General features: G+C 33.3%; 3 protein-coding genes across 3 annotated transcripts; 1 reads left to right on the forward strand and 2 right to left on the reverse strand.

Annotated features, from left to right (window-relative positions):
- Positions 1–62: 62 nt before the first annotated feature.
- Positions 63–3,116, reverse strand: LOC134233998 (agrin-like). The gene is made up of 4 exons (XM_062716061.1): positions 2,927–3,116; positions 2,382–2,547; positions 1,125–1,358; positions 63–571 (listed from the first exon to the last, which is right to left on the reverse strand). Exons 1-4 carry the CDS (start codon positions 2,940–2,942, stop codon positions 421–423), a joined length of 567 nt encoding a protein of 188 aa, XP_062572045.1. The 5' UTR covers positions 2,943–3,116; the 3' UTR covers positions 63–420.
- A 20-nt stretch (positions 3,117–3,136) lies between these two features.
- LOC134233995 (low-density lipoprotein receptor-related protein 4-like) lies at positions 3,137–16,478 on the forward strand. The gene is made up of 20 exons (XM_062716058.1): positions 3,137–3,140; positions 4,344–4,800; positions 5,811–6,069; positions 7,150–7,321; positions 7,550–7,663; positions 7,861–8,115; positions 8,388–8,538; positions 9,193–9,333; positions 9,482–9,584; positions 9,738–9,879; positions 11,022–11,144; positions 11,374–11,604; positions 11,872–12,043; positions 12,175–12,305; positions 12,547–12,703; positions 12,837–12,949; positions 15,055–15,180; positions 15,316–15,477; positions 15,607–15,736; positions 16,005–16,478. The coding sequence occupies exons 1-20, from the start codon at positions 3,137–3,139 to the stop codon at positions 16,147–16,149; spliced, it is 3,288 nt and encodes a 1,095-aa protein (XP_062572042.1). The 3' UTR covers positions 16,150–16,478.
- On the reverse strand, positions 16,413–23,321 carry LOC134233981 (mitoguardin-like). Its single transcript, XM_062716034.1, has 13 exons — positions 23,105–23,321; positions 22,318–22,542; positions 20,245–20,424; positions 20,045–20,136; positions 19,482–19,703; positions 19,224–19,336; positions 18,957–19,029; positions 18,737–18,823; positions 18,493–18,591; positions 18,069–18,203; positions 17,737–17,790; positions 17,501–17,617; positions 16,413–17,224 (listed from the first exon to the last, which is right to left on the reverse strand). Exons 2-13 carry the CDS (start codon positions 22,514–22,516, stop codon positions 17,072–17,074), a joined length of 1,524 nt encoding a protein of 507 aa, XP_062572018.1. The 5' UTR covers positions 22,517–22,542; positions 23,105–23,321; the 3' UTR covers positions 16,413–17,071.
- Between the last annotated feature and the right edge of the window lie 1,043 nt (positions 23,322–24,364).

Consider the following 24,364-nt stretch of genomic DNA (forward strand, 5'->3'; position numbering starts at 1 on the left):
TTGACGAAAACAGAATTGAATGAATGATGCTATGTTTTCAACCTTTTATGATAAAGCTGACATGAAAAGAAGTAAGAATTTTTATTTTTAAAACAAACAAAACACTTCTTGCAAGGAGAGCTATGCATGATTTTCTATAAGTCATAAAATAATCTGTATTTCCAAGCTGTACAATCAAATTATTTCTACTTTACGCCACTGTGATTTCACATATCTTGCGGCGAAAAAGTTATTGCATATAAATAGATAACCTGCGATTAAATGTTTAATGTCTTAATCATATATATTTATTGTTTTCCTCGGGGTGGTTCACAAAACATACAAATTGTGACAATATTCCTTATCTTAAATAATACTTTCATTTAATTTTTACTTGATTTTTTTATCAAATCAACGATGTTTTTAAATGAGTTTTCCAGTTTATAATTTCCTGTTGCCCTTTCTTTGCTTGCGCTTGCGCACATTCCTGTATTTGTTGAAGAAGGGCGGTAAGGTGCTGGGGTCCTTACAGTCACTCAGCTGTATCCTCTGTAGACTGGAGTCTTTGCACTTAGCTTTGTTGAAGTCGCATCTGAAATTTTTGAAATACGTCTTTTGTAAAAGAAGTCATCTATGCGAATCAGATATAAAACATATGTAAAGAAGTCACCTATTCGAATCAAATATAAAACATACGTATACAAAAAGTCTTAACTTTTTACAAAAAGAAAAAAAACATTGACTGCGTGGTTAACTGTTTACTAAGTGTTTGATAGCTTGATGTGTTTGGGCTTTTATAAAGTTTATTTTAACCCTAACAGAGAAATTAAAGTTAAGCATATACATTGTAGTTTACAATAGTTCATCGAAGTTAATACTACATGTATATATAGAAAACCAAAGTTTTTCTGCTTTTACTATAGTAGGCCTTAATCAAAGTTTCAAAGTTTTTACTCGTAAATCAAAGTTTCAGAGCTGTTACAATTAGTAAATCAAAGTTTCAAAGTTTTTGAGGCCTCGTGAATAGAAAATGCTACGAATCCAATGAGGAAACAAACCCCAATCCCCCTGTTCTATCAACAATGATATATGGCAGAGTGTAATCCAACCGTTGGACCGTTCCATATACACTGATTTTTACTTACAAGTTCACGTAAAATATATAGTTGTTTCCACATATTGGATTGAGGTTGATGGGACAGGGTCGGGTGTCGGCACAGAATTCTGGGGTGATGGTGAAGTTGTCTGAAGCTGAGACAACCGCTGGACCGTCCGTCGTCATATTGTCAACGCGGGGTTTCTTGTCCGCCTCCGTACAAGGCCCGCTGTGCATTGGCTCCAATCTCACGTTATCACACTTTGCCTGTACGTACAAACACCTACAGAAAAAAAGTTTAAGGAAAGTATGCTATATTTTACCCTTTGTAGTATTTGTATAATGAATGAATATCTGTGATATGAAAGTACAGTTAAAGGTGAAAATTTGCTCGTATAGATCAAAATCTTCTGAGGGTGTGAGTATCTTATTCAAAAATACTTCTATTCCAATTTGATATTGGTCAGAGGTTTAAACGAATGTGACTGGGATAAATCTAGTCCAGTTTACTTTCAATCTGATAAAGAAGACCGTAGTTCTAATGTCTTTACACCTGCTTGTTTATAAGTTCGTGAAAGATAGAATTCCGTTTTCTGTTGATAACTACGCATTAGAAATATACCTGGATAAGAACAGTTTGACTTTTTGCAACCTTTTCCCTTCATTTTTACAAAATATACACAAAAAGCAGCTTTTTTATCTTTCCTTCTAATCAGCTACAACATGAAACATTTTGATGATGGCTTTACCTTATTCGGTTTTTGTAACTTGGATGAATTATATGGAGATAACGAAAAGTATTCAATATCAAAAGTCCATAAAACAAAACAAAATAGGAGCAAAGCAAACACGGAATTCTTAAACATCAGAGGTGGGAAAGGGTGCCATGGAGGAGTGAGCATCCCCTGTCGACTTGTCACGCCCGCCGGGTTCTCCTTGTCATGGTCGGGAAATAATGGAAAATCCGTCATCAATTCAATGTAAATAATGCCCTAACAATTAGTATGAAAAACGTCAGTCAGCATTAGACTCAATGATAGACTGCATTTGTTGATAAGGTTATTGTATTGAATATAGAACGTACGAAATGATGACTTTAAAAAATTGCTGATATTCTTGTTTCATCAACATGTTTGTCAATAATTTACCTCGTTTTAGAAATTGTACATGCGTAGAACATGCTCTTGTGTATCGAATTAACTGAGAGATATAAACCCCATATGCAGTAAGATACAGTAAAATACCGTTATTGTGATTTTTTTTCTCGTATTTAAATACCTCAAGCACTTTATCTATATCTATGTACTTGTTACTGTAGGTGTGTCCGTCCGTACAGCACAGAGTCTCGTCCCCACTGGAATGGTAATGATGATCACAGTCAATGACTCGGAGGATATCACACATGTCGGTAGTGTCCGCCAGTAGTCCAACAGAAATCCCCACCAAACTCAGCACAGAAACAACCAACAAACCTAATGAAAACCAAAAAATAACTGTAGAAAACTGAACTTCAATTTGCTACCAGTATTTAAAAAGTAGTAGTAGGAAGTTTTCTTTGATGTTTGAAGAGATGTTGAAAATATTCTTAAAAGAACATATATTTGATTGTCTCAATATCTTGACAAGAATAAGTTTCAGACAAGAAGGTGTTCAACCTTTCATCTTTCTACAATCAAAATTTAAAAGCAGAGTTTAAGTAAAGTATGGTTAAAGGAATTTTACAACTCCATTTGAAGAAAATGAAAAAAAAAAAATCAAATTGATTACTATGAAATTATTTTTTATGGTATTTAGTTTTATCTGTTAGATTTGTTTTTCAGTTATCTAAGAATTAAGCTTAAAATTATTTACCTTCCCTGTAACACATGTCTGGAATCCTCAATGTCCCCGAGAAAAGATGAAAACTAGATGTGATTGTTTCCCACTACAAGTAACAGTTGATTAGAGGTCGTATTTTATTTTCAACAGATTTAAGGAGTTTGCGTGAGATCAAATGGCTCCAACATTATTTGTTTTCCCATGACTTGATATCTTCAGCTGACAGTCTTGTACAAATAGAACATGGGTATTAAATCTTAGTTTGAAATGAATAAAAAAGTTTTTGATTTGTTCTCCAAAAAATCATGTTTTGTTCCTCAATACGTGTAAAGCAACAATTATAATTATAACTGTGCTTTACATAAATTGAATCTCAAACAAAAACAAAACAAAAAATTAATAATATATTTAACACTAATTCAATTGTGTGAATTAGTATCGAAATGTATAAATTAGTAATATAAAATATGCATGAAATCCTTAAAACTGAGTCCCTTTTGTTTAATTTTTTTTTTTACACGTATTGACTATTGTCTATTGTTCCAATAATCTTTGTACAAATATATCAAACAATGCCGAATAGTTAGCTATTGACTAATAGATATATATAAACTATCTACCTCGATCAATTAAATTTTATAGCATGTGTCATTCTAATGAAACATAGATCTTACACACAGTCTTTCGGGTATACGGATAATTTTATGACATGCTTTTAGCGAAAATTGACATTATCAGCAGCAAACCATTAACTTTTAATAGAAGTAAGCAATTACAAAGATTTTATTATTTACATGAATAACTGTGGTCAGAGATGAACAGTGCCACCGATTCAATCTTGAATACATTGTTTTCTATTAAGATTTTATTTTAATACCATTGTGGATATGTTTGTTACTTTTATAATAGTTCTTTCTGTTAATCAAGGTAGGTTTGCTTTTTATTTTAATTTTTATTTGATTTTGATATAGTTTATTATTTTTTTTATACAAACTTGTTTTTTTCTTCATATGATAAACCTTTACAAAAGACTTTTTTAAGGTAAAAAAAAAAATCCGCACTCAGAACAAATTTAATATAAGTTACCGGTAATTACCGAAGGTAAATTAGTTAAAAATGGTTTAAATATTTTAATATTGATTACTTTTACCATTTAACTCTATAACTAACTTCGTTTATATTTTTATTTAATTTTAATTTAAATTGACTGATGCATTGGTGGATTTTTAGGGATTTTTGTTTCATGTTTGTTTACTTTTGTGGTGAAAGTTATTTTTTTGGTGGTGGTGGTGGTGGTGGGGGGTGTATGTTACAAACTACAAAAGGAATAATTAGCACATATTGGTGTAGGTCTATATAAAAAAATCTAATGAATTATAATACTTAGTATATGAATGATATCTTTTCTGTAGACAATTAGACATATTAATGTTGTCTTTAACATTGTCAGGAATTGGAACATGTGAGGATACCCTTATTGTATCCCTGGCTCCGGACAGAACGGACAATGGTCACCTCGTATACATACGTGCTCCACTTCAAACGTCTACCAATCAACACTTTTCACTGCCAATCAGTTTCTCTAATGTTACAAACATCAACGAACTGGAATATGATCCATTTGATCAGACACTTTTCATGAACGACATTTCATCCAGTTTGTACATTATTAAAAACTTCTCTGGCAATACTCAAACAGATAAACTTACTAGTAATGTTATTCGCACATTTTCATCACCATCGTCAAAAATAGCCGTGGACTGGCTCTCAAAGAATATTTATCATCTAGACCCATCATACAACTGGATTACAGTTCAACCTATTAAGGGTGTCGGTGATCCCAATAGGAGAACGGTGGTAGATGGTCTATTTTCACCGAAATCAATCGCTGTTGATCCACTTAATGGGTGAGTTAATTGAAGAATACGATAAATCAAAATACCAATACAGTACTCATAAGCATTCGAAATTAAAATTGAATTTTGGTTTTAATCCCTATAGAACAGCTCTGATGTTCAATTTTTATAAATATGGAATATTTCAAGATACCAAACAGTATTCAAGCTCAAAAGCCCATTAAACAATACAAATAGGAGTAGCGCAAACACAGACATCTAATATATGAGAGATGAGACCAGATGCCATGGAGGAGAGAGCACTCCCTGCCGATCGGTCACTCCCGCCGTGTGCTCCTTATTATGATCGGGAAATAACGAAAAAAAAATCTGTCGACAAATCAGTGTGTAAATGATGGCATACCAATTAGTTTGAAAAAAACTACTGATAGATTGTATTTGCTGACAAGGCTATTGTATCGATCATAGAACTAACGAAATAAACGAGACTCTGATATTCTTGTTTCATCAATTTGTTTGTCATTTACTTACCTTGTTTAAAAAATTGTCATACGTAGAGCATGATTTTGAGTATTTTATCAACTATATGAGATGTAAACCCCTTATGCAGGGAATAAAGGCATATTGCTGCATAAGTAAGGGAAGTAGACGACTGAAAAATTAACGTCATCACGTTTATCACAAAGCTTGGTTGTTAGATTACCATCATCGTCTTTTTAAGTGAAATATCAAAGTGTGAAACAGATGTGTCAGACTCTGTGGTATCTTTTACCTCAAGCTTACTGGGACATAAACATGTAGTATCAACATAAGAATGAAAATAACCATTGTTGATTGACAATACGTCGTCGATATATATCTAAATCTCGAGCTGAAGGCAGCAGCAATTGTTTTCTTCTTTCTTCTTATAAGTCTTTGAACACATTCTGCTTTATGTGAATACAGAGATAGGCTATGGAATAAACGAGAAGAATATATGATTTCCTCTGTCAATATCAAGCAAATAGATTACTAGTAAATGTCATTTTATTTATTTTATTTATTTACAACTTTATTCCAAGGTTTCTCATCTGGTCTGCAGAATATGGCAAAGGATCTGCCATATGGAAGTCGTCCCTTTCTGGGAGCGACCAGAATCTGTTGTTATCTGGTCTTCTATTGGTCACTGATATTGTCGTAGATGAAACAGAGAGGCGGATCTTTTGGTTGGATATTGGAAGAGAAACTCTAGAGACGTGTAGATATGATGGGTTAGACAGAAGAGTGTTGAAGAGATCACCTTCCTTGCTGATGTCCATGAGTGGTCTTACACTATACCAAGTAGGTCAATAATACAGGGACTTCTAATGCGACCTGTCGCCCGCGTGGCGCAATGGTTACAGCGTCTGCTCTATAGTCGCGAAGGAGTCAATCCTTATGTCGCGGGTTCGATCCCACTGTGGGACGTGGAGACCGGTCCTTCGGATGAGACCGTATAAACCGAGGTCCCGTGTCGCAGTAGGTGCTGGCGCGAAAAAGATCCCTCCCTGCTCAATGGCCCTGAGTGCCGAGTATAGGACAAAATTTGCAGCTCTCCACCGGCAAGTGGTGGCGTCTCCATATGAGTGAAAAATTCTCGAGAGGGACGTTAAACAATATACAATCAATCTAATGCGACCTTGAAGTACCCAGTTTTTCATGCAGAAATATAACAATGACATTCATGCCATCTCTACGGAGACTTGCCCCCAGATTCTTTTGAGACATTTTATTACCGCAATATAGTTCCAATTTAATTTTCTTACTCGTCCTACAATGAAAAAAAGAACGCCTATGCAGACGTTTTCTAAATAATCTTATTCTGCACAATGAATTATTGTTCTAGATCTGCTGAGAAAATTTAAATCTTTGTGACTATTTTTAATCTAGAAGTGGCCTTTTTACGGAAAAAAAATCTTGTTGCATGTACTGAAATATGTGAAGTTACCTACAACTCTTAATAAACTCTACGTTATTTTAAAATGAAATGAAAGAATATTTCGATTAGACATGGAGTGAAAAAAGTTGTCTCTGGAAAAAGACAATTCATTGTACTGCAGAAAGTGAAAACCTTCGAAAGACCTCTCTGTGTTACGATTCTTTCACTTGCATACTTGTTTCAGGACATTTTCTGTGTGTCAGACCAGTTTGGTAATGTTTTAAAGATCGCTGCATCCTTTATTTCTTCAGAACATTCTGCATGTTATAAAGTGTTTGTTGCTTTTTTCAGACATGATTTCTAGCCTTGTTCTTCATGTCACTGTATGTGTAAATTTATTCTTTATGTTGGTATATAGTTTGTTTACATTACATTTAAGCAGATTCTCCATGTCACTCCCCAGTATCTTTACCCATATAATTTTTTTAAAAACTTTTTTTCAGAACATACTCTGTGTTGCAATACAGTTTGCTTACCTGGTTGAATGCATTAATAAACAAACAGGAGAGACAGTTTGGCAACATTTGTTTCAATGGCCCAAGGATGGAAAGTACGAATACAAGGTACCCCAGGCACTGACGTTCATACAAGACAAGGATCAAGGCAATGAAACACGTAAAGTGGTATTTTGAATAATTTTATTTTTAAAATAAATAATTTCTGTCTTTTGACAGCCTTTAAAAGTATAAAAATGCTGTTCAATCCAATATTTTACAATGAATTCCATCAATATCAAAAACTACTAGTATATTTAATTTGTTATATTTATTGTAAAATTAAGACCGTTTACTTTGAAGACATTGACTATATGAAAAATTTGATAAACATTTGTACTATTTTTAGAACGTTGTGAAGAAAAGGGATGCGAGTTTATTTGTATTGGTCCAAAAGATGACGTAGCTAAGTGTCTTTGTCCGGACGGACTCAAACTGACCGAAAATGGGATAAACTGTACACGTATGTATGACGTCACAGAAGTGGGCGGTTGTACCTTTTCATTGCCCGCCCCCATTAATGCTCTATTTAAACATTAACCTTACATTTTTTGTTCATTTCTTTGTATTTATTTTATGAAAACAAGAAAACTCTAATTTCTAAATATGGAACCCCTCTATAAATAAGACGATTATTGACATTTTTTATGTTTGTTTTAGAAAATACTATGGTACATCAGAAATCTCTTTTGTTATCAAACACTTCATCTATCTGCTTTGTGGACGTTCTTGTACTCACCGGAATGCCAGCAGAGGTGAACTGTGTTTTACACTGGAACAAATCTATATCTCATTATGCGGTGGACACACGTAATAATAAAATTTATTTTGAGGACAGTGATAACAAGAAGCTATTGATGTTTGACATAAGCACTGGGCTGATAAAAGAACTATTGTCAGTTTCTGTAGTTTCTGGTGAGTGCAATTGCCAATTAGTGTATTTAAAGTCATTGTACATGCATAATAATAGTCTAGTTATTTTTTTTTAATTAACCACAGATGAATATCTTTGTAAGGTATAGAGAAACTAATGATTTATATAACAATAAAATAATGAGAATCAACGTAATAAATGAATATCACGATGATTTGCTGATATACATATAAATTTAAAGCGTTATTTTGATATCCATTGGCTTTATTATAAAATTTGCTTTGTAACAATTTATGTAATATTATATTATAAGGCCTATGTGTTGATTGGTTAAGCAGTAATATTTACTGGACGGAGAGGAATACAGGGCTGATTATGTTTGTAAATGAGAGGTTTCCAATGGAGATGCCAGTTTTTCAGAACGTTGACCATCCATCTGGACTTGCTATCAATCCTCTCAACAGGTATATAATTATACTACCAAGGACGACTGAACTGGGTAATCCCGGAGAATTAAATTCCATGTATTCATAGACATACAGGTTTATGATAAAATACTGGAATCTGTAAGAATAGATATTTCCAAAAATAATTTGCCAAATGTTATACTGATAAATACATGTAGTCCTAAATTCAGAAACAAAAAAATTAAAGGAATATATATGAATTTTGTGTGATAAATGAAACCAGAGGAATATCTTTGCATAAACTTTAATAGATAATTAAATTTTAAAACAGTGAATTATTCAAATATTGAAAATAAAAAAGTAATTGGTAATGGTCTTAAAAACAGAAAAAAAGGATAGAGCAGGAATTCATAACAGTTGTCAAATTCAGATACATTAAATAGATTTGAATACAATTTGAATACCCAAGGGTGTTAAAAATTTACCATAAGTAAAAAGATTTGGAATAAAATTGCTTTGTTTTGGTTTGGGCATCAATTGTAACAGAACTGCCTTGCATTATTTCTTGTCTTTTCCTATTGTGTACAACTGTCTATGTATAGGAATCTATAACTCAGGCTATCGAGACCATGCAGAATCATTTCTGTTCGACCAAACTTGCCGTTTAAAAACTTTCTCAAAAAAATTCAAACTTTTTTTGAATATTTTCAGAACACTATACTGGATAAGCGGTGTTGTTGGAACGTTTATTATAGAGGCCGGAACTTACGACGGAGTGGAACGCTGGGTAGCTGTAAATTCAAAGCACCTGAAAAACCCTAGCGAATTGTCAATCGATATAAAAGGTCATAGGTACATAGTTAAAACTCGGTATATCTTTACCTACCCTGATTTATTGACCCTGCAACAGCAAAACTCACAATTTAAAAGTCCTTTTTCTTTTTTGATCTCAAGAAAACTTTTAAATCTTGATCTAGAGAAAAATCTTCTTCTTTGACAGGCTATGGTGGGTTGATATAGACGGCGTTTACTCCATGGATCTGGAAACAAATGAGATACAGATATATACTTCATATAACATCATTTCCTTTACAAAATACAAGGTAATTCTCAGGGATGATTCAATAAATAAGTTTATTCTCTAAAGTGAAATATAACATTACTTTCTATCCATAGCATATAATTATATAATATGGTATATCTTTTTAAAATGTTTATTGTCGGTCTTTAACTGTGTATATTTTGTTCAATTCTAGGACTATCTCTTGCTTTTGAAAAACCAAGGCGAAGTTCGCATTACCAATATTAAATCACCAGGCATCCACAGACATTTAGATGTGCCGTATATATTTACTAAAGCCGTTGTTTACGACCAATCTCAACAACCAATTTCAGAAGGTAAACCTCAAACACTCTAAACGCTGTGTAAAAAGCATATGATAAACAGGTAACATTTCGTGACGATTTATAATGTTTTAAAAAATTTCAACAAAAAAAAATAATAATTAAAAAATAAAACCTTCTTAATTCTATGAAATTATTACTTGAATACTTTACGCCCAAAGGTATTTATGATTTTTTAAATTAGTATCTAATATATCATAAAATTTTATATCCTTGAAAGTATCTTTGCATACGTTGAGATAAATAATCAAGCCAGAATTCGTATGAATCCAAATTAATAAAATATCTATGAAATTAAAAGTGAATACCGGAAAAGAACGTTTTGGAATTTATTTTATAAAATTTACTTACTGTAGTGATGTTAAGTTGCTTCCTGTCTTAAAACATACGATTAAATTTGATAATGTTTTAAATGTTATTTGAGGTTGATTTGAAACATTACATTTGAATAACATTGGACTTCAGCAAACTGTTACTTTTAATTAAATACGAAGATAGTAAACAGTAAGCATGCTAAAAAGTCCGTTTGAACAATAAAATGTGGAATATAGCAAAATCAGAACTTAAAGACATCATGGGTTGGATCAGGTGCCGCGGAAAAGTAAGCATCCCCGGTTTACGGTAACATAAGCCTTGTCTACTTGACACGATTGGGCAAATGAAAAAAAAGATACATTAACTGTAATAAAATTAAAAGTAAAAACTTTAAGTTAATTTTCAACCGACAAACAATAATTATTATATATAACAGAGAGAACTTTGTTTTAAAGAATTGGCTTGCTTTTAAACTCTAAGCATTTTTTAGTATTAATCTCGTTTTAAGTCATTATTTTGTAAGTTTTCTGGTCGATACAATGACCTTGTCAGCAAAAACAATTTATCATTGAGTCAAGCATTGACTGACGTTTTTCATACGGGTTTTCCGTTATTTCCCGATCATGACAAGGAGCACACGGCGGATATGACCGGTCGGCAGGGGATGCTCACTCCTCCATGGCACCTGATCCTACCTCTGATGTTTTGGAGGTCCGTGTTTGCTCCTATTTTATATTGTTTTATGTACTTTTGATCTTGAATATTTTTCGTTATCTCCATATACTAGTATGTTTCACGAAGTAATGTCGTTTCTTTTACAGACATTTGTCGTGTGAGAAATGGCGATTGTGAACATATTTGTATCCCTAGACTAAATGGTACCAAAACGTGCAAATGTCGCCTTGGATACAAGCTAAGGAAGGATAGGAAAACTTGTCAAACTCGTTGGTTTCCAGCTTTATATGCACATATTGTGACCTTTGAATAGTAAAACATATAGAAACATAAATGTCTTTCGATCTCATATGCCTCCAATAAAAACTAAAATTTCTTTTTAAATATATTCGTTGAAGATTCTGAAAATTGATTCGTGTCCATTTTACGAAACATGAACATGACATTACCCAGTAAACCTTTTCAAGTGCAGAGCAATTAACGAGTTTGTACTTTTAGTTCCATTGCAGAGTGACTTTGTGTTGACTGTTGACTTTACGCACGCTACCATTTTCCAAGTGTCAATGGCCGATGCTAATGTTGTTGCAATAGACGTAAGTGAGACAATTCGGCCGGTGAACGCAATCTTCCACCCCCTCGACCGCAATCTGATTTACTCTGATGCGATGTACCGTGAGATTAGACAATTGTCGATGTCGGGTCGAAAGTCTGTCACTCTGACTAATACAGGTACAATTGAATTTTCCATTAATTGAAATGCCTGATATAGTAAATAAAGATTTTTTTAGATAAAGATACCTTTAGCAACTATACCATTTGTTTTCTTCGCTGTTTGATAATTTTTTATTTAAAACTTTTTAAAAAAATCAATTTTAAAACGTATTTCAAATAATTATGATCTTGGATATCAAAGATATGAAAAATCACATGCAATCCTTGAATTAAAAATAAACAATTCAATTTAAAAAAAATCCGTTTATTTACCACAACGTGTAGGGCTATTTGAGCCCCAGGCCTTGGTTATGGACCCATCAACTGGCCATCTCATCTACTCAGCCGTGAGCACCAAGTCCTACATAGGAATTCTAAATATAGAAACAAGGGAGAGAAAAACTGTCGTCCCGGGACTAACCTCTGTCTACAACATAGCAATACATCCACAAAAAGGGTAACACGTTACAAAGTCTATACGGAATAATTATTGTGATATAATTAATGTAACATGTTTATTCAAGAGTGCATCGTAAACAAAAACAAAAAAAGAAATAAAAAGCTAGTTAATGATTTGCAATATTTCAGGTATTTGTTTTGGTCTGACCTAGTTTACTCAGCTTCTTATATAGGGAGATCCTACATGGATGGGTCAGCTATGATCAACCTCATTTTCAAGGACATTTCACAACCTAACAGCTTGACTTTGGATTACAAAAGTAAATTATTATCACCACTATTTTACAGTACTTGGGGTTAAACATACGGTGCACGTCTCTCTTCAACTTTACTTTTCTTGAAATGTCTATATATATAATATTATATCATTTTCAAAATACATGCAATATAGATTTATTGTACAAATACTTGGTTAATACCTGTAATTTTTTTTTAAGTATCTGATTAATCATGGAAATTTTAGGGTACGACATAATATGCTTATTTATTTTGACAAAATAGATGATTTCCTATACTGGACCGATGGAGATTTAGGTACAATAAATTTCTGTGACCTTGATGGTAAGAACAGGGGCATTTTACTTCAAGACAGGAGGCAGAAATTCAGACATTTTGATATCAGTGGCGACCATATCTATTACACGGCCTTAGATGACCAGTAAGTCAAATATTTCAACAATTAAAAATTTTTAAAACTGTTTAAGAATAAGAAACGATTTTGAGCTTCGCTTTTAGGAAATTAATATTGTGGTGTTTGCAAGATATGCGTTCATTTTTCACTTTTGTTGAAGGAAAATAACAAAGGCCTCACTTATAACTGCAAAAGAGATCGCATGGATGAATTATTCTGCAGAATTTGGGAAGCTGCAATCATTGCAAGTTTATGGAGAAAAAGTGATACCAGGTAACACCAAAAAAAAACGAAATTAAATAAATACATTCTACTTTTATGAAAAAGAAAGTTTAAAAGCGTAAATTTATTTACCTGGTCATTGGTCATTTGCAAAATTATTTTGTCAAAAAAGATTCTGATTGTACACACAAGTACTCTGAAGTTGACATCAAGAAGATGCCTGAGTTTCTGATTGACAATATCTATGTGGTTTTTGGAGATCAGGTCTTCCAACAATCTATTGGAATTCCCATGGGAACCAATTGCGCTCCGTTATTAGCAGACCTATTTTTGTATTCATATGAACCAGAATTTATGCAAAATCTTATGCGTGAAAAGAAGAAAACACTTGCTGTGGCCTTCAACTCGACCTTCAGATATATCGACGACGCATTGTCAATTAACCATGGTAATTTCCATTCCTACGTCGATACGATATATCCAGGAGAGCTTGAGATAAAAGATACCACAGAGTCTGACACATCTGTTTATATTTGGATATTTTACTTGAAAAAGACGTTAATGGTAACCTAATAACCAAGTTATATGATCGACTTTAAATGTCAACTTCCCTTTTATCAGCAATATACCTTCCTCACCTGCCTTTTGAGAGCATGTATCTGAACAATTTCTAAAACAAGGTTATTTCAGAAAGTGTGAAGATATAACAAGGAGTAGTCAAGCTCGAAAGTCATTTTTTAACAAGTTGTAAATGGAGTAAATATGAGAACACAGCGGGTGTGGGATCATGGCACCTGATCCCACCTCTGATGTTATAGTCCGTGAGGATTGTTTTATATGAATACTGTTCGTTATCTCCATATCCTTCTTAAATTCTTTGTCATGAAATTCATTTTTTAACAAGTTGTGAATGGAAATGGAGAAATAGGTACACTATTCAGTATGGAAATGTTGGCTTTAATTGAAAAACATCAGTGAACATTTGACATAACGACAGATTATATTCATCAACACAGTAAATGTATCGGCCATATAGAAGTTGTAAATTGTGATTGTTGATGCCTTTGTATCATAATCTTATTTATCAATAAATTGTCTTGGTTTAGAAATTGTCCATTCATTGAACATGGTTTTGCGCATCAAATCAACTTGTAGTTATCAAAAATTTGCAAACATTCATGGTTTATCTGGTTTTACTAGATAAGGTATGGTAAGTTAAGGTAAGTTGACGATTGGAAAATATATCATGTTTAAAATCTAAATGTGATTGGAATAAATGTTATCTTGCACATGCTATGTTGTCTGAATAAATATACACAAAATATTTTAAAATCTAATAGAAATGAAACCATTTTGTTCATGAGTTCCTGATTGTATATACTGTACATGTAAATAAATATCAATATTATTCTAAATGCATACATAGTTTTTTTTCCTTCAACTATTGCATTTTCACTAGTTTTAGTTGAAAACGGGTACCAAACAATGACCTTAATTTGACATTTTCGGTTTTTATTCTATTATAATAGGATATGATGTCCTGTTTATAGAAACCACAATTCATATACATTTCTGCATCACAGTTCATGCCTATCGCGTCTCCCAGTTGATTCCATATAAAAGAGCAAGTTCTATGCAAGAACAATTTCTAAAATGGGACAGGCTGTTGGAAAATAATCACTCAGTTAATGATACAAGGATATCAACAATGGCGTTAAAAAATCATTATTTTGCAAATACTTTGGTCAAGACAATGATCTTATTTGTAAATATAATCTGTCATTTAGTTGAATGTTGACTGAGGATAATATTTTGACTTAATTGTACGGATTTCCCCTAATCCGTTCGCCTCATCACGACAAGGAGCACATGGCGGGTGTGACTGAGCGATAGGGGATGTAATTTCGATGGCATCTGATCTAACTCTGACAGTTTTTTTTATAGGTCTGTTTGCTCCGCTCCCGATTTGTACTGTTCCAATGACCTTTCGAGCTTACTTCTGACTGTTAAATATACATTTAATTCAATCAATTACAAGACCATTACAAGAATGTGGTCAAAGCAGCACATTGAAATACCACCAGCAGGTAGTGTTTGTGATTAGTTACGCTTTAATTTTTGATAGGCACTTGGTATTTATTTGATTTTTTCCATAGTGCATAGTGTTTGCTCTGTTTCTAACGGCCGCTGCAGTACATTCTGTTTACCAACATCCAGAGGACGCAAATGCGCATGTCCAGATGCTGTGAACCTTCAGAATGATAAACGAACGTGTGAAGGAGGTAGTCTTGGAAATTCAAGAAATGCATGTTTAAATTATTCGTTTATGATTACTTCTTGAACGTTACCATTTGAGAAATAACTACTTCAGATGGTAAAGGTATGCAATAGCATATATATTTGTTTTCTTTTGTAAGTTGTAAAGTGTCCAGAGATTATTCCTAACGGAAAAGTGAGTCCGGACTGTGCACCATATGTTGGTAATGAATGCACGTACACATGTAACTCTGGCCTAAGGCCATCAATGTCGGGAATTATATGTCAAGGAACATGGAATGTATCAGCTCTGGAGCAACTTTGTAAGAAATTTGATTTAAATACAGGTTCATGATTTTCGATTTAACACTGAAAAATCCCCTTTCGTAGAAAAAGTTGACATCATAAAAATAGCATGCATGTATTTAATTTACCTTATTTGTTTAATTAAGGTGTGACGGTGCCGACCCAGCGTCTAATGACGGATCCTACCAATGACGGGGCCATAGCGGGAGGAATCGTAGCGGCCAGTTTGGCGGTCACTATTGTACTGGTTCTCATCATAATATTCCTGTGTCGAAGGTAACACATATATCTAAAATAATACATATTGTATGGGGTTTAAGAATTAAGGTTACGTAGTTTTAAACTTCCTGGTATTCAGGGAACTGGAGACTTTTGATAAATGAAGGACATTTGTCCACTTTGAATTTAATTTAGAATATCTTTTAAAAAATATTTATGCGTACGGTACTTTGTATGGTACCTTGCATATGAAAAGTAAGTATAAAAATAAATTTACAAATGCTTAGCAGCGAAAAGATCTTCAATTTTCTGAAATTATTCACAGAGCCAGTGATTCCCCAGCCCCTGATTCTGGTGCCATTCACTATGTCAACGGAGGACAAGTGAACCGGAACGGAGTTAACGGAGCAAGGAAAGGGTCAAGGGTCATTATAGAGGAAGGGCCCTCCATTAATCATTCCAATACTTGATGTTCCCACTATTAAAATCCTGGAGATAACAAGCAGTTGAAAAGTACCAAGAAAACAAGATTATTGTGGTTTTTCAGATGGCCTTGTTTTTCTATTTGAAATGATGGAAGGTATTACATGTATGCTTATATAAATTACTCTCCAAATTGGTTACAAATATGTAGTTTTGCCACTGCACAACAAAAAGTGAAAATTTATTTTAAAATGCCACATTTAATTGTTACTTATTTGTGTTACTTTAGTTCAGTTCATCTGTCAGTGTGGTTTATTATTAGAATCATGAACTGAACTCACAACAAAAAAAATCGATTTTTATTCATTAAACAAAATGGAACATGAGCATCATATTGCTTACAACAACATGTTATATGATATTACTAATAAAGACAGTAAAACTATCTACATTTCATTTTTAATAAAAGACTGAAAATTTATAAACAAGTGTATAAAACTAAGTGTTCTATAGTATAATACAATGGCATTTAAGTACAAATGAGATCTAAAACAAATTCAGAAACATGATTTATCCTTATTTATCACACAACTTGAACCAGAGAACCAAGTGCTACAGTGTCCATCTACCTTGCTATGCTCTTAGAGAAAGCACCATTTTTTTCTTACATCTTATTTTGATATTTAAGAATCATTGTCTTACCAAAGAAACTACATTATATTTTAGCATAATCATCAAAACAAGACAAAATATCTATTGATTTTTGAGTGAGACAGATTTTGAAAGAGAAGGAAAAAAAAAAAAAAGATAGGACAAATTTCGAAGGAATAAGTTCACTGTGGCATTTCACTCTGTCAAGTTAAAACTCCTGGTGTATTCATAACAGCTCAATAAAAAAATCACAGATGATAAAAAAAAAAAAAACAAAGATAAAAACTGAAACAGAATGGCTTAATGTCCAGTCCTGTTTTAGAAGTCTAACTTTTCTGGGGAAATCTTGTCCGCTGCTTCTTCTATTCTGTTTTGTAACAACTTTGCAATGTCATCTGCTAACTCATCTACGGTTGTGTAACGGACATACTCGAAACTAAACATGTCCCTGAGAAACTTCAAAACCGATTCCTGTCAAAGGGGAGGGAAGACAAGTTACTTTCCTCTGCATAACAGAGGTATAATAAATAAACATTTAAAAACTGTGTCAATTACTATAGTCCTTGAAATTTGTGTTTGCTAAATTTTCAAAAATCAAACAATGGAGGTAATTCTTACATACAGTCATTTCAATTAAAAGACTGACAGGAATAAAAGTCCTACCAAACTTTTTCTTTTGTAAACAGATATACATGTATAGATAAATATATAAAGTTTCTAGATGCTTTGAACGGCTTCAATGCTTACCTTAAAAAACATGCATAATTCTTTGAGGTTTGATTCTGGTCCCATGAAACCCCAGGCTAATACTGGGCTTGTATGTTCAGAAATGGAGTAAAACTTGGATATAAATCCATCTGAAAACTGAGTATCATCTTAAATGTTAGCTATATGTGGCATAGTTCATTCAAAGACTACCTTGCACTTCATAAAAATTCAGATGTATATTATATCTCTGACATAAAAAATATCCGGTTGCTTACCTTCAATAGTCGTCTTTTAGCTTTCAAAACAGACCAAACAGCTGTAGAAAGAGCCTGTCAAAGAAAACAGTATCAATACCCTAAAACTGACCAAACAGCTGTAGAAAGAGTCTGTCTAAGAAAACAGTATCAATACCCTAAAACTGACCAAACAGCTGTAGAAAAAGCCTGTCAAAGAATACAACATTGATACCCAAAACTGACCAGTACTAATCCAAATGTTGTTTTTTTTTTCATTTATTGAGTATATCCATTAAAAATCATAAATATACAAATAATGACTTAAAATGTGTTGATTACTGTAATTTTGAGATCTCAGGATAAATACTTACAGTTTCTTTGAAGCTTCTAGATAACCATCTGTTCTGAATTACAGCAATAACAGAGGAGGGGGGATTTTCCAAATCATCAAATGCATCCATCAGTATAAAATCTAATACTATGTCATAAAAGGACATGCATTTTACCTAAAAAAAAAATAATGTTCAATTATATGACAGTTATTTGAAAAACACATTCTTTGCTGATCTGTGAATTTTCTGTTGCAATTTAACTAATTCATGTACTCAAGCAGGAACACCATTAAGTTGCATCACAAGTAAGAACTTCACTTAGTCACTTTACTACATACATAAGCCCAAAAAACTGTGAAAATTTAGATATTTTATATATAATAAATATATGATCAATAGAAAATGAATATTCATATATTACAAATGTATTACTGCAAAGAATAGTTCCAGTAACTTGACTTACACCCCGTCCTTTTAATTCTTCTTCAATTTTGAACCAATTGTCCTCCACTTCTATAAAATCTATCATTGCATCATATGCTGTGTAGAATTCATCTGGATCCTTCAAAAAGGAACAAATTATTAGTAGAGAAGAGAGTATGGTGATTTAGATTCTCCACAGTTACACCTAGATGGGGAAGTAAAGGACTGTAAGCTCAATCAAAAGATTACTAAGCTTATATGTTATAGATAAATTTTAATCTTACCCTATCAGCTCGGATCAGCAGGTCACCAATTAATTGTTTACCCATGGTTCTGAAGTAATCTCTTAGACTTGATTGTTTAAATATAACCTAAAAGATAGCATGTGAACAATATTACTCACCCATTAATTTATATACAGTGTAACTTTTAACCTAAATGGATGTTTAGATCAAATGGAGGAATTCTTGATTTAGAAAATTATTTCTACTATAGTGTACATACATTGAAAGCTAGACGGATACAGTGCAACTTTGCCAAGAACTCTGTGTCTGATATACACTGAGTCATCTCAGTCCTAAAAAAGATCAAACATACCCATATTCATTTCTTAAATGGCAATAAAAATATTGAAGATGTTAGTCATAACTTCTGAGTAAGAAGAAAATTCTTAAAGAGCAACCATGATTTTGTCAAAATAATTTGAAAATTAGAATCAAGCTAAAAGTATTGAATCAAATATTTATGAAAATGTAGAAATTAATATCCTGCCTTAGAGTCCTGCATGGCACATGACCATGTTTTAATTCTAAGAGACCTGCTTCATATAAAGGAAGATGCTGAAACATTTCTCTATGGTTATCTAAGTCTGATAAGTTTGCCATCTACAATAAAAAAATATATAAAATATGTACATAAATTTACATAAATGTTCATATTTGACACCAACTTTTGAATAAAAATAAAAAACATCACAATGTAGTTTTGAACATCGATTTATTAAAATGGAAACCATATGAATATACTAACGTCAGTAGCAGAGACAAAGGAGTCTTGGTCGCTGAAAGACCCTGCATCAAAGCTTTTTGTTCTCTCTGACGGTATGTCTGTCTCTGTGTAAGCCGCCATTGCAACCTCCAGGGCAATATTGTCAGCTTGTCTCTCAGCACGACGCTCAAAATTATCAATCATTCTGTAAGCAGCGTCCAGTAGTTGATCCATCTGATGCTGCAACTCCGCTGTCTCTGGATCCTAGAAAAATAAGTTTTAATCTATGTTTTCTTCTCAAATGACTTTTATACTTGGAAAATATATTTTACATCTATATTAGTAGAATAACTGTATTTCAGAAATATAAACAAGCATTTTTATAGCTTTACATGTACCTTATCAACCTCCATATAACTGCTCTTTAAAACAATTAATGAAATTGTTAACATTCATTTTTAAAAAAAATCTACAGAGACTAAAATATGTGTGAGACAAAGCAAAGATTATTTCTAGTTTGAATGGCAAAATTAAATGTTCTGAATCAGTTTCTGTGTGGAAAGTTTTGTATGTGTTAGTTTTGAATTATTTATATCCCAACTTACCAATATAGCGGGTTTGGATCTATCTTCATTAAAGGATAACTTCATTAAACCATCTTCCCAATACACCACAGCTTGTTGGAGAGTTTCAAAACCTGAAAATATGAATAAATATTTTATTTTAACAACAACAGTAAAAAGAAAGCTGTATCATAAATTCATACATGGTCAAGGCTTACTTTTCCAGCAGTTATTTGCCCTACCTAGTTTACACAGTTGTGTTGGTGACATGCTGCTAGTGTCCACTAACTGGTGGGTAATTGTGGAGGCAGAAGAGGCACCACCTATACTTGACACGGAACCTGACAGAGACTTCTGTTTCAAGGAATTCAAGAGAGAGGATGGACTCTCTGTATATCTGCCCAAAGTATGCCCGTGGATATCTACAATATACAGATTAATAAAGTTTCTCCTATCTTAAAGGGCTTCAAAATAAAACAAGAGGCCCATGGGCCTTATAGGTCACCTGAGCATTATGCAACAACTTTCCAGTGATTGAATTTGATTCATGTTTTAAGCCAGATGCTATGGCATTCACAAATTTGAAAGAGGCACCATTGGTCATCATAAAAATACACTTAGCAGTTGCTTAGTTTGGTTACTTAATACCCATAGGCAGGGTAGGGGAACAAAAAATGCAATTCAACTAATCTGTAATATTCATCAATAATCAGTAGTGCCCCTTTCACACATGAACCCCTGAACCTTAGGCCTAGGCTTACACATTGCACAATTTTTGAAAAGGCATCCTTGTTTTTCAAAAATATTTTATTAATACCAAGGAGCAGATTTCAAACAATTCATTCATTTTCAGTATATATGTACACCCCCCCCTCTACGGTACCCCTGACCCTGGGGCCTTGAAATTCACAATTCTGGAAGATTAGGGCCCTTGCTCATCATAATTATATAGGTAATTCATCTGCTTAATACCCAGTAGCAGAGAAGAAATATTTTTAAAGATTTAATGTATTTTCACTATATAATAAAGAGAGCCCCGCCCTAACACCAGAACCCCTGACCCTGGGGCCAAAAATTCACAATTTTGGAAGAAGCATTCTTATTCATCATAACTATGTACTTAGTTAGTTTATTTAATACCTAGGAGCAGAGAAGAAAATTTCCAAAGAATTCATGTATTTTCACTATATAATCAAAAGAGCCCCGCCCTAACACCAGAAACCCTGACCCTGGGGCCATAAAATTCAAAATTTTGGTAGAGGCACTTTTGCTCATCATAACTATGCACTTAGTTAGTTTATTTAACACCTAGGAGCAGAGGAGAAGATTTTCAAAGAATTCATGTATTTTTACTATATAATCTATAGAGCCCCACCCTTACACCAGAACCCCTGACCCTGGGGCCATAAAATTCAAAATTTTGGTAGAAGCACTCTTGCTCATCATAACTATGCATTAAGATAGTTTATTTAATACCTAGGAGCAGAGAAGAAAACTTTTGAAGAATTCATGTATTTTCACTATATAATCAATAGAGCCCCGCCCTAACACCAGAACCCCTGACCCTGGGGCCAAAAAATTCACAATTTTGGTAGAGACACTCTTGCTCATCATAACAATGCACTTGGTTAGTTTATTTAATACCTAGGAGCAGAGAAGAAGATTTTCAAAGAATTCATGTATTTTCACTATATAATCAATAGAGCCCCCACCCTAACACCAGAACCCCTGACCCTGGGGCCATAAAATTCATAACACTGGTAGAGGCACTCTTGCTCATCATAACTATGTACTTAGTTGGTTTATTTAATACCCAGGAGCAGAGAAGAAGATTTTCAAAGAAATAATGCATTTTCACTATATACTTATTTAGCCCTGCCCTAGCACTAGAACCCTTGACCCCAGGGCCATGAATTTCACAATTTTGGTAGAGGACCCAATGCTGATTAAAATCATGCAAACAGTTTGACTGCTTGATGCCCAGGAGTAAAGAAGAAGATTTTTAAAGATTACATTAATTTTAGTGGTTTTGGCCCCACCCCTTAGGCCCCAGGGGGATAGGGATCATGAAATTCAAAAATTTTGTTCCCCTTTACCCATACATGCTTTGTGCAAAATTTGGTTGAAATTGGTTCAGTGGTTGCAGAGAAGAAGCTGAAAATGTTCAAATGATAACGCACGATGCACGACGACGGACAAAAACGGATAGCAATAGGTCACCTGAGTTTACTCAGGTGACCTAAAAAAAAGTATGTTACAATTCTCCACATGTAAAATAAAGCATTGAATGTATTGTTTTTAGAGAAATCACTTACCACCATTTGGCAAAGATAAGTTATTTTTCCTGGAATTTGATTTCAATTCTTTCTTTTTTATCTTCCTTTGGTAGCGGAAATAAAAAGCCAGCATTCCCATTATTGCTACACCTAGTGTTACACCAAGTGTGGTTACTCGTGAGGGCCACATCAGTTTCATTTTTGTTATGTGTGGTAATTTCAAATCCATGTACGGCATTTTTGTTATCTTATATTTTCTATATTCTGAAAAATAAAAAAAAATTTAAAAAATGAAAATATCATAATCATTCTCCTGTGTTCATGTACTGAAAACAATCTCAAGTGTCTTATGTCATGAAAACATCCGAGTTGGATAGTGATTAACAAAGGTTACTCAGAAATCTAGAAAATGGGGTTACTATGCATATCTGATAAAGACTGATATAGAATGATACAAAATCAGATTAAGTTGTCTACTTGCAAAACTGAAGTTTAACTTCTGATCTCCAATCCAACATTTTTTTTTAAAAGTAAACCTTGTGAAAAGTGGTTGAATGTTGAAATGAAAATATTTTGTTACAGTTAATCTGAGGCGTATAAGAAAGAAATTAAACAGACAGCAGCAAATCTGAAGCTCAGTCATTGATTTAGAGAATAGAGAGACTTGATCTATCCATTTTTTTTTTGACCTGCGTTATGTTTAAAGTGCTAGGCTACATGTTAACAGACTACATCTTAGATCATAGAATGCCACAACGACAAGTTAACAATAGTATTATTTCTTCTGAATCCATTAATTATCATAATACTTAAGACTTATGCTCACCAACTTCAATATATTTCACACTTGTCCATTTTACGTTGTTTCATTTCCAGCATACTTTTACAATAGCACTCTGATATAATGGCTATGTTCTCTGAACTATCTCAAGCGTCATGATATCACAGAATAATAATTTGAACCAACATCGTTGTGTTACATTTCGGAGTCTATCTGTGACCAACAGGTATCTAAAAATTGAAGAAAAATATTAGTAAACCTCAACCTGAACCAAAGTCAACACACTCTAATCACCGGAACTTGCAATACGGCTAAACTACAAAAACTGGTATTGGTAAGAACATCAAATCCGGAAAAAATAATAGAATGTTATAACAGCATATAGAAATCAAAAGTACGAGCTCTTGGGACATAAATGTAAATTCAGGTTGTTATTAATAATTGTGTTACTATATGTAAAAAGAAACTATTTCCAAACAAGAGGCCCATGGGCCTTATAGGTCACCTGAGCATCATGCAACAACTTTCAAATGATTCATGTTTTAAGCTAGATACTATGGCATTCACAATTTTGAAAGAGGCACCATTGCTAATCATAACTATACACTTAGCAGTTGTTTAGTTTGTTTACTTAATACCCATAAGCAGGGTAGGGGAACAAAAATGCATGTCAACTAATCAGTAATATTCAGCAATAATCAGAAGTGCCCCTACCACACATGAACCCCTGACCCTAGGTCTACACATTGCACAATATTTGAAAAGGCACACTTGCTTATCAAAATGTTTGATTAATACCAAGGAGCAGATTTCAAAAAATTCATTTCAGTATATAAGTAGAGCCCCCCCCCCCTTTGGTATCCCTGACCCAGGGGCCTTGTTCAAAATTCACAATTCTGAAAGAAGAGTCCTTGCACATCATAACTATATAAATAGTTCATCTGCTTATTACCCAGGAGTAGCGAAAAAGATTTTCATAGATGTAATGTTTTTTCACTATATAATCAATATAGAGCCACACCCTAACATAATAACCCCTGACCCTGGGGCCATAAAATTCACAATTTTGGTAGAAGCATTCTTGCTCATCATAACTATATACTTAATTAGTTTATTTAATACCCAGAAGCAGCGAAGAAGCTTTTCAAAGAATGAATGCATTTTCACTTTATAATTAATAGAGCCCGCCCTAGCACCATAACCCCTGACCCTGGGGCCATAAAATTCACAATTTTGGTAGAGGCATTATAACTATGAATTTAATTAGTTTATTTAATACCCAGCAGCAGAGAAGAAGATTTTCAA

This window comes from Saccostrea cucullata, unplaced genomic scaffold (genome assembly GCF_032062105.1).
Source record: "Saccostrea cucullata isolate Sc308-1 unplaced genomic scaffold, CSIRO_AGI_Scuc_v1 ctg81, whole genome shotgun sequence".
Classification (NCBI taxonomy): Eukaryota; Metazoa; Mollusca; class Bivalvia; order Ostreida; family Ostreidae; genus Saccostrea; species Saccostrea cuccullata.

What these genes read in the sequence shown, in the direction of transcription:
- LOC134233998 (XM_062716061.1), bottom strand. An exon ending in GGACACACCTACAGTAACAA is followed by an intron (nt 1,359 to 2,381) that starts GTACATAGATAT and finishes TTTTTTCTGTAG; the next exon opens with GTGTTTGTACGTACAGGCAA. An exon ending in TATATATTTTACGTGAACTT is followed by an intron (nt 572 to 1,124) that starts GTAAGTAAAAAT and finishes CAAAAATTTCAG; the next exon opens with ATGCGACTTCAACAAAGCTA.
- LOC134233995 (XM_062716058.1), top strand. An exon ending in GGATCAAGGCAATGAAACAC is followed by an intron (nt 7,322 to 7,549) that starts GTAAAGTGGTAT and finishes TACTATTTTTAG; the next exon opens with AACGTTGTGAAGAAAAGGGA. An exon ending in CTTGACTTTGGATTACAAAA is followed by an intron (nt 12,306 to 12,546) that starts GTAAATTATTAT and finishes TTGACAAAATAG; the next exon opens with ATGATTTCCTATACTGGACC.
- LOC134233981 (XM_062716034.1), bottom strand. Translation starts at nt 22,516, where the DNA reads ATGCCGTACATGGATTTGAAATTACCACACATAACAAAAATGAAACTG. An exon ending in AACACAACTGTGTAAACTAG is followed by an intron (nt 20,137 to 20,244) that starts GTAGGGCAAATA and finishes TCATATTTTCAG; the next exon opens with GTTTTGAAACTCTCCAACAA. An exon ending in CTAAAAGACGACTATTGAAG is followed by an intron (nt 17,618 to 17,736) that starts GTAAGCAACCGG and finishes GATGATACTCAG; the next exon opens with TTTTCAGATGGATTTATATC.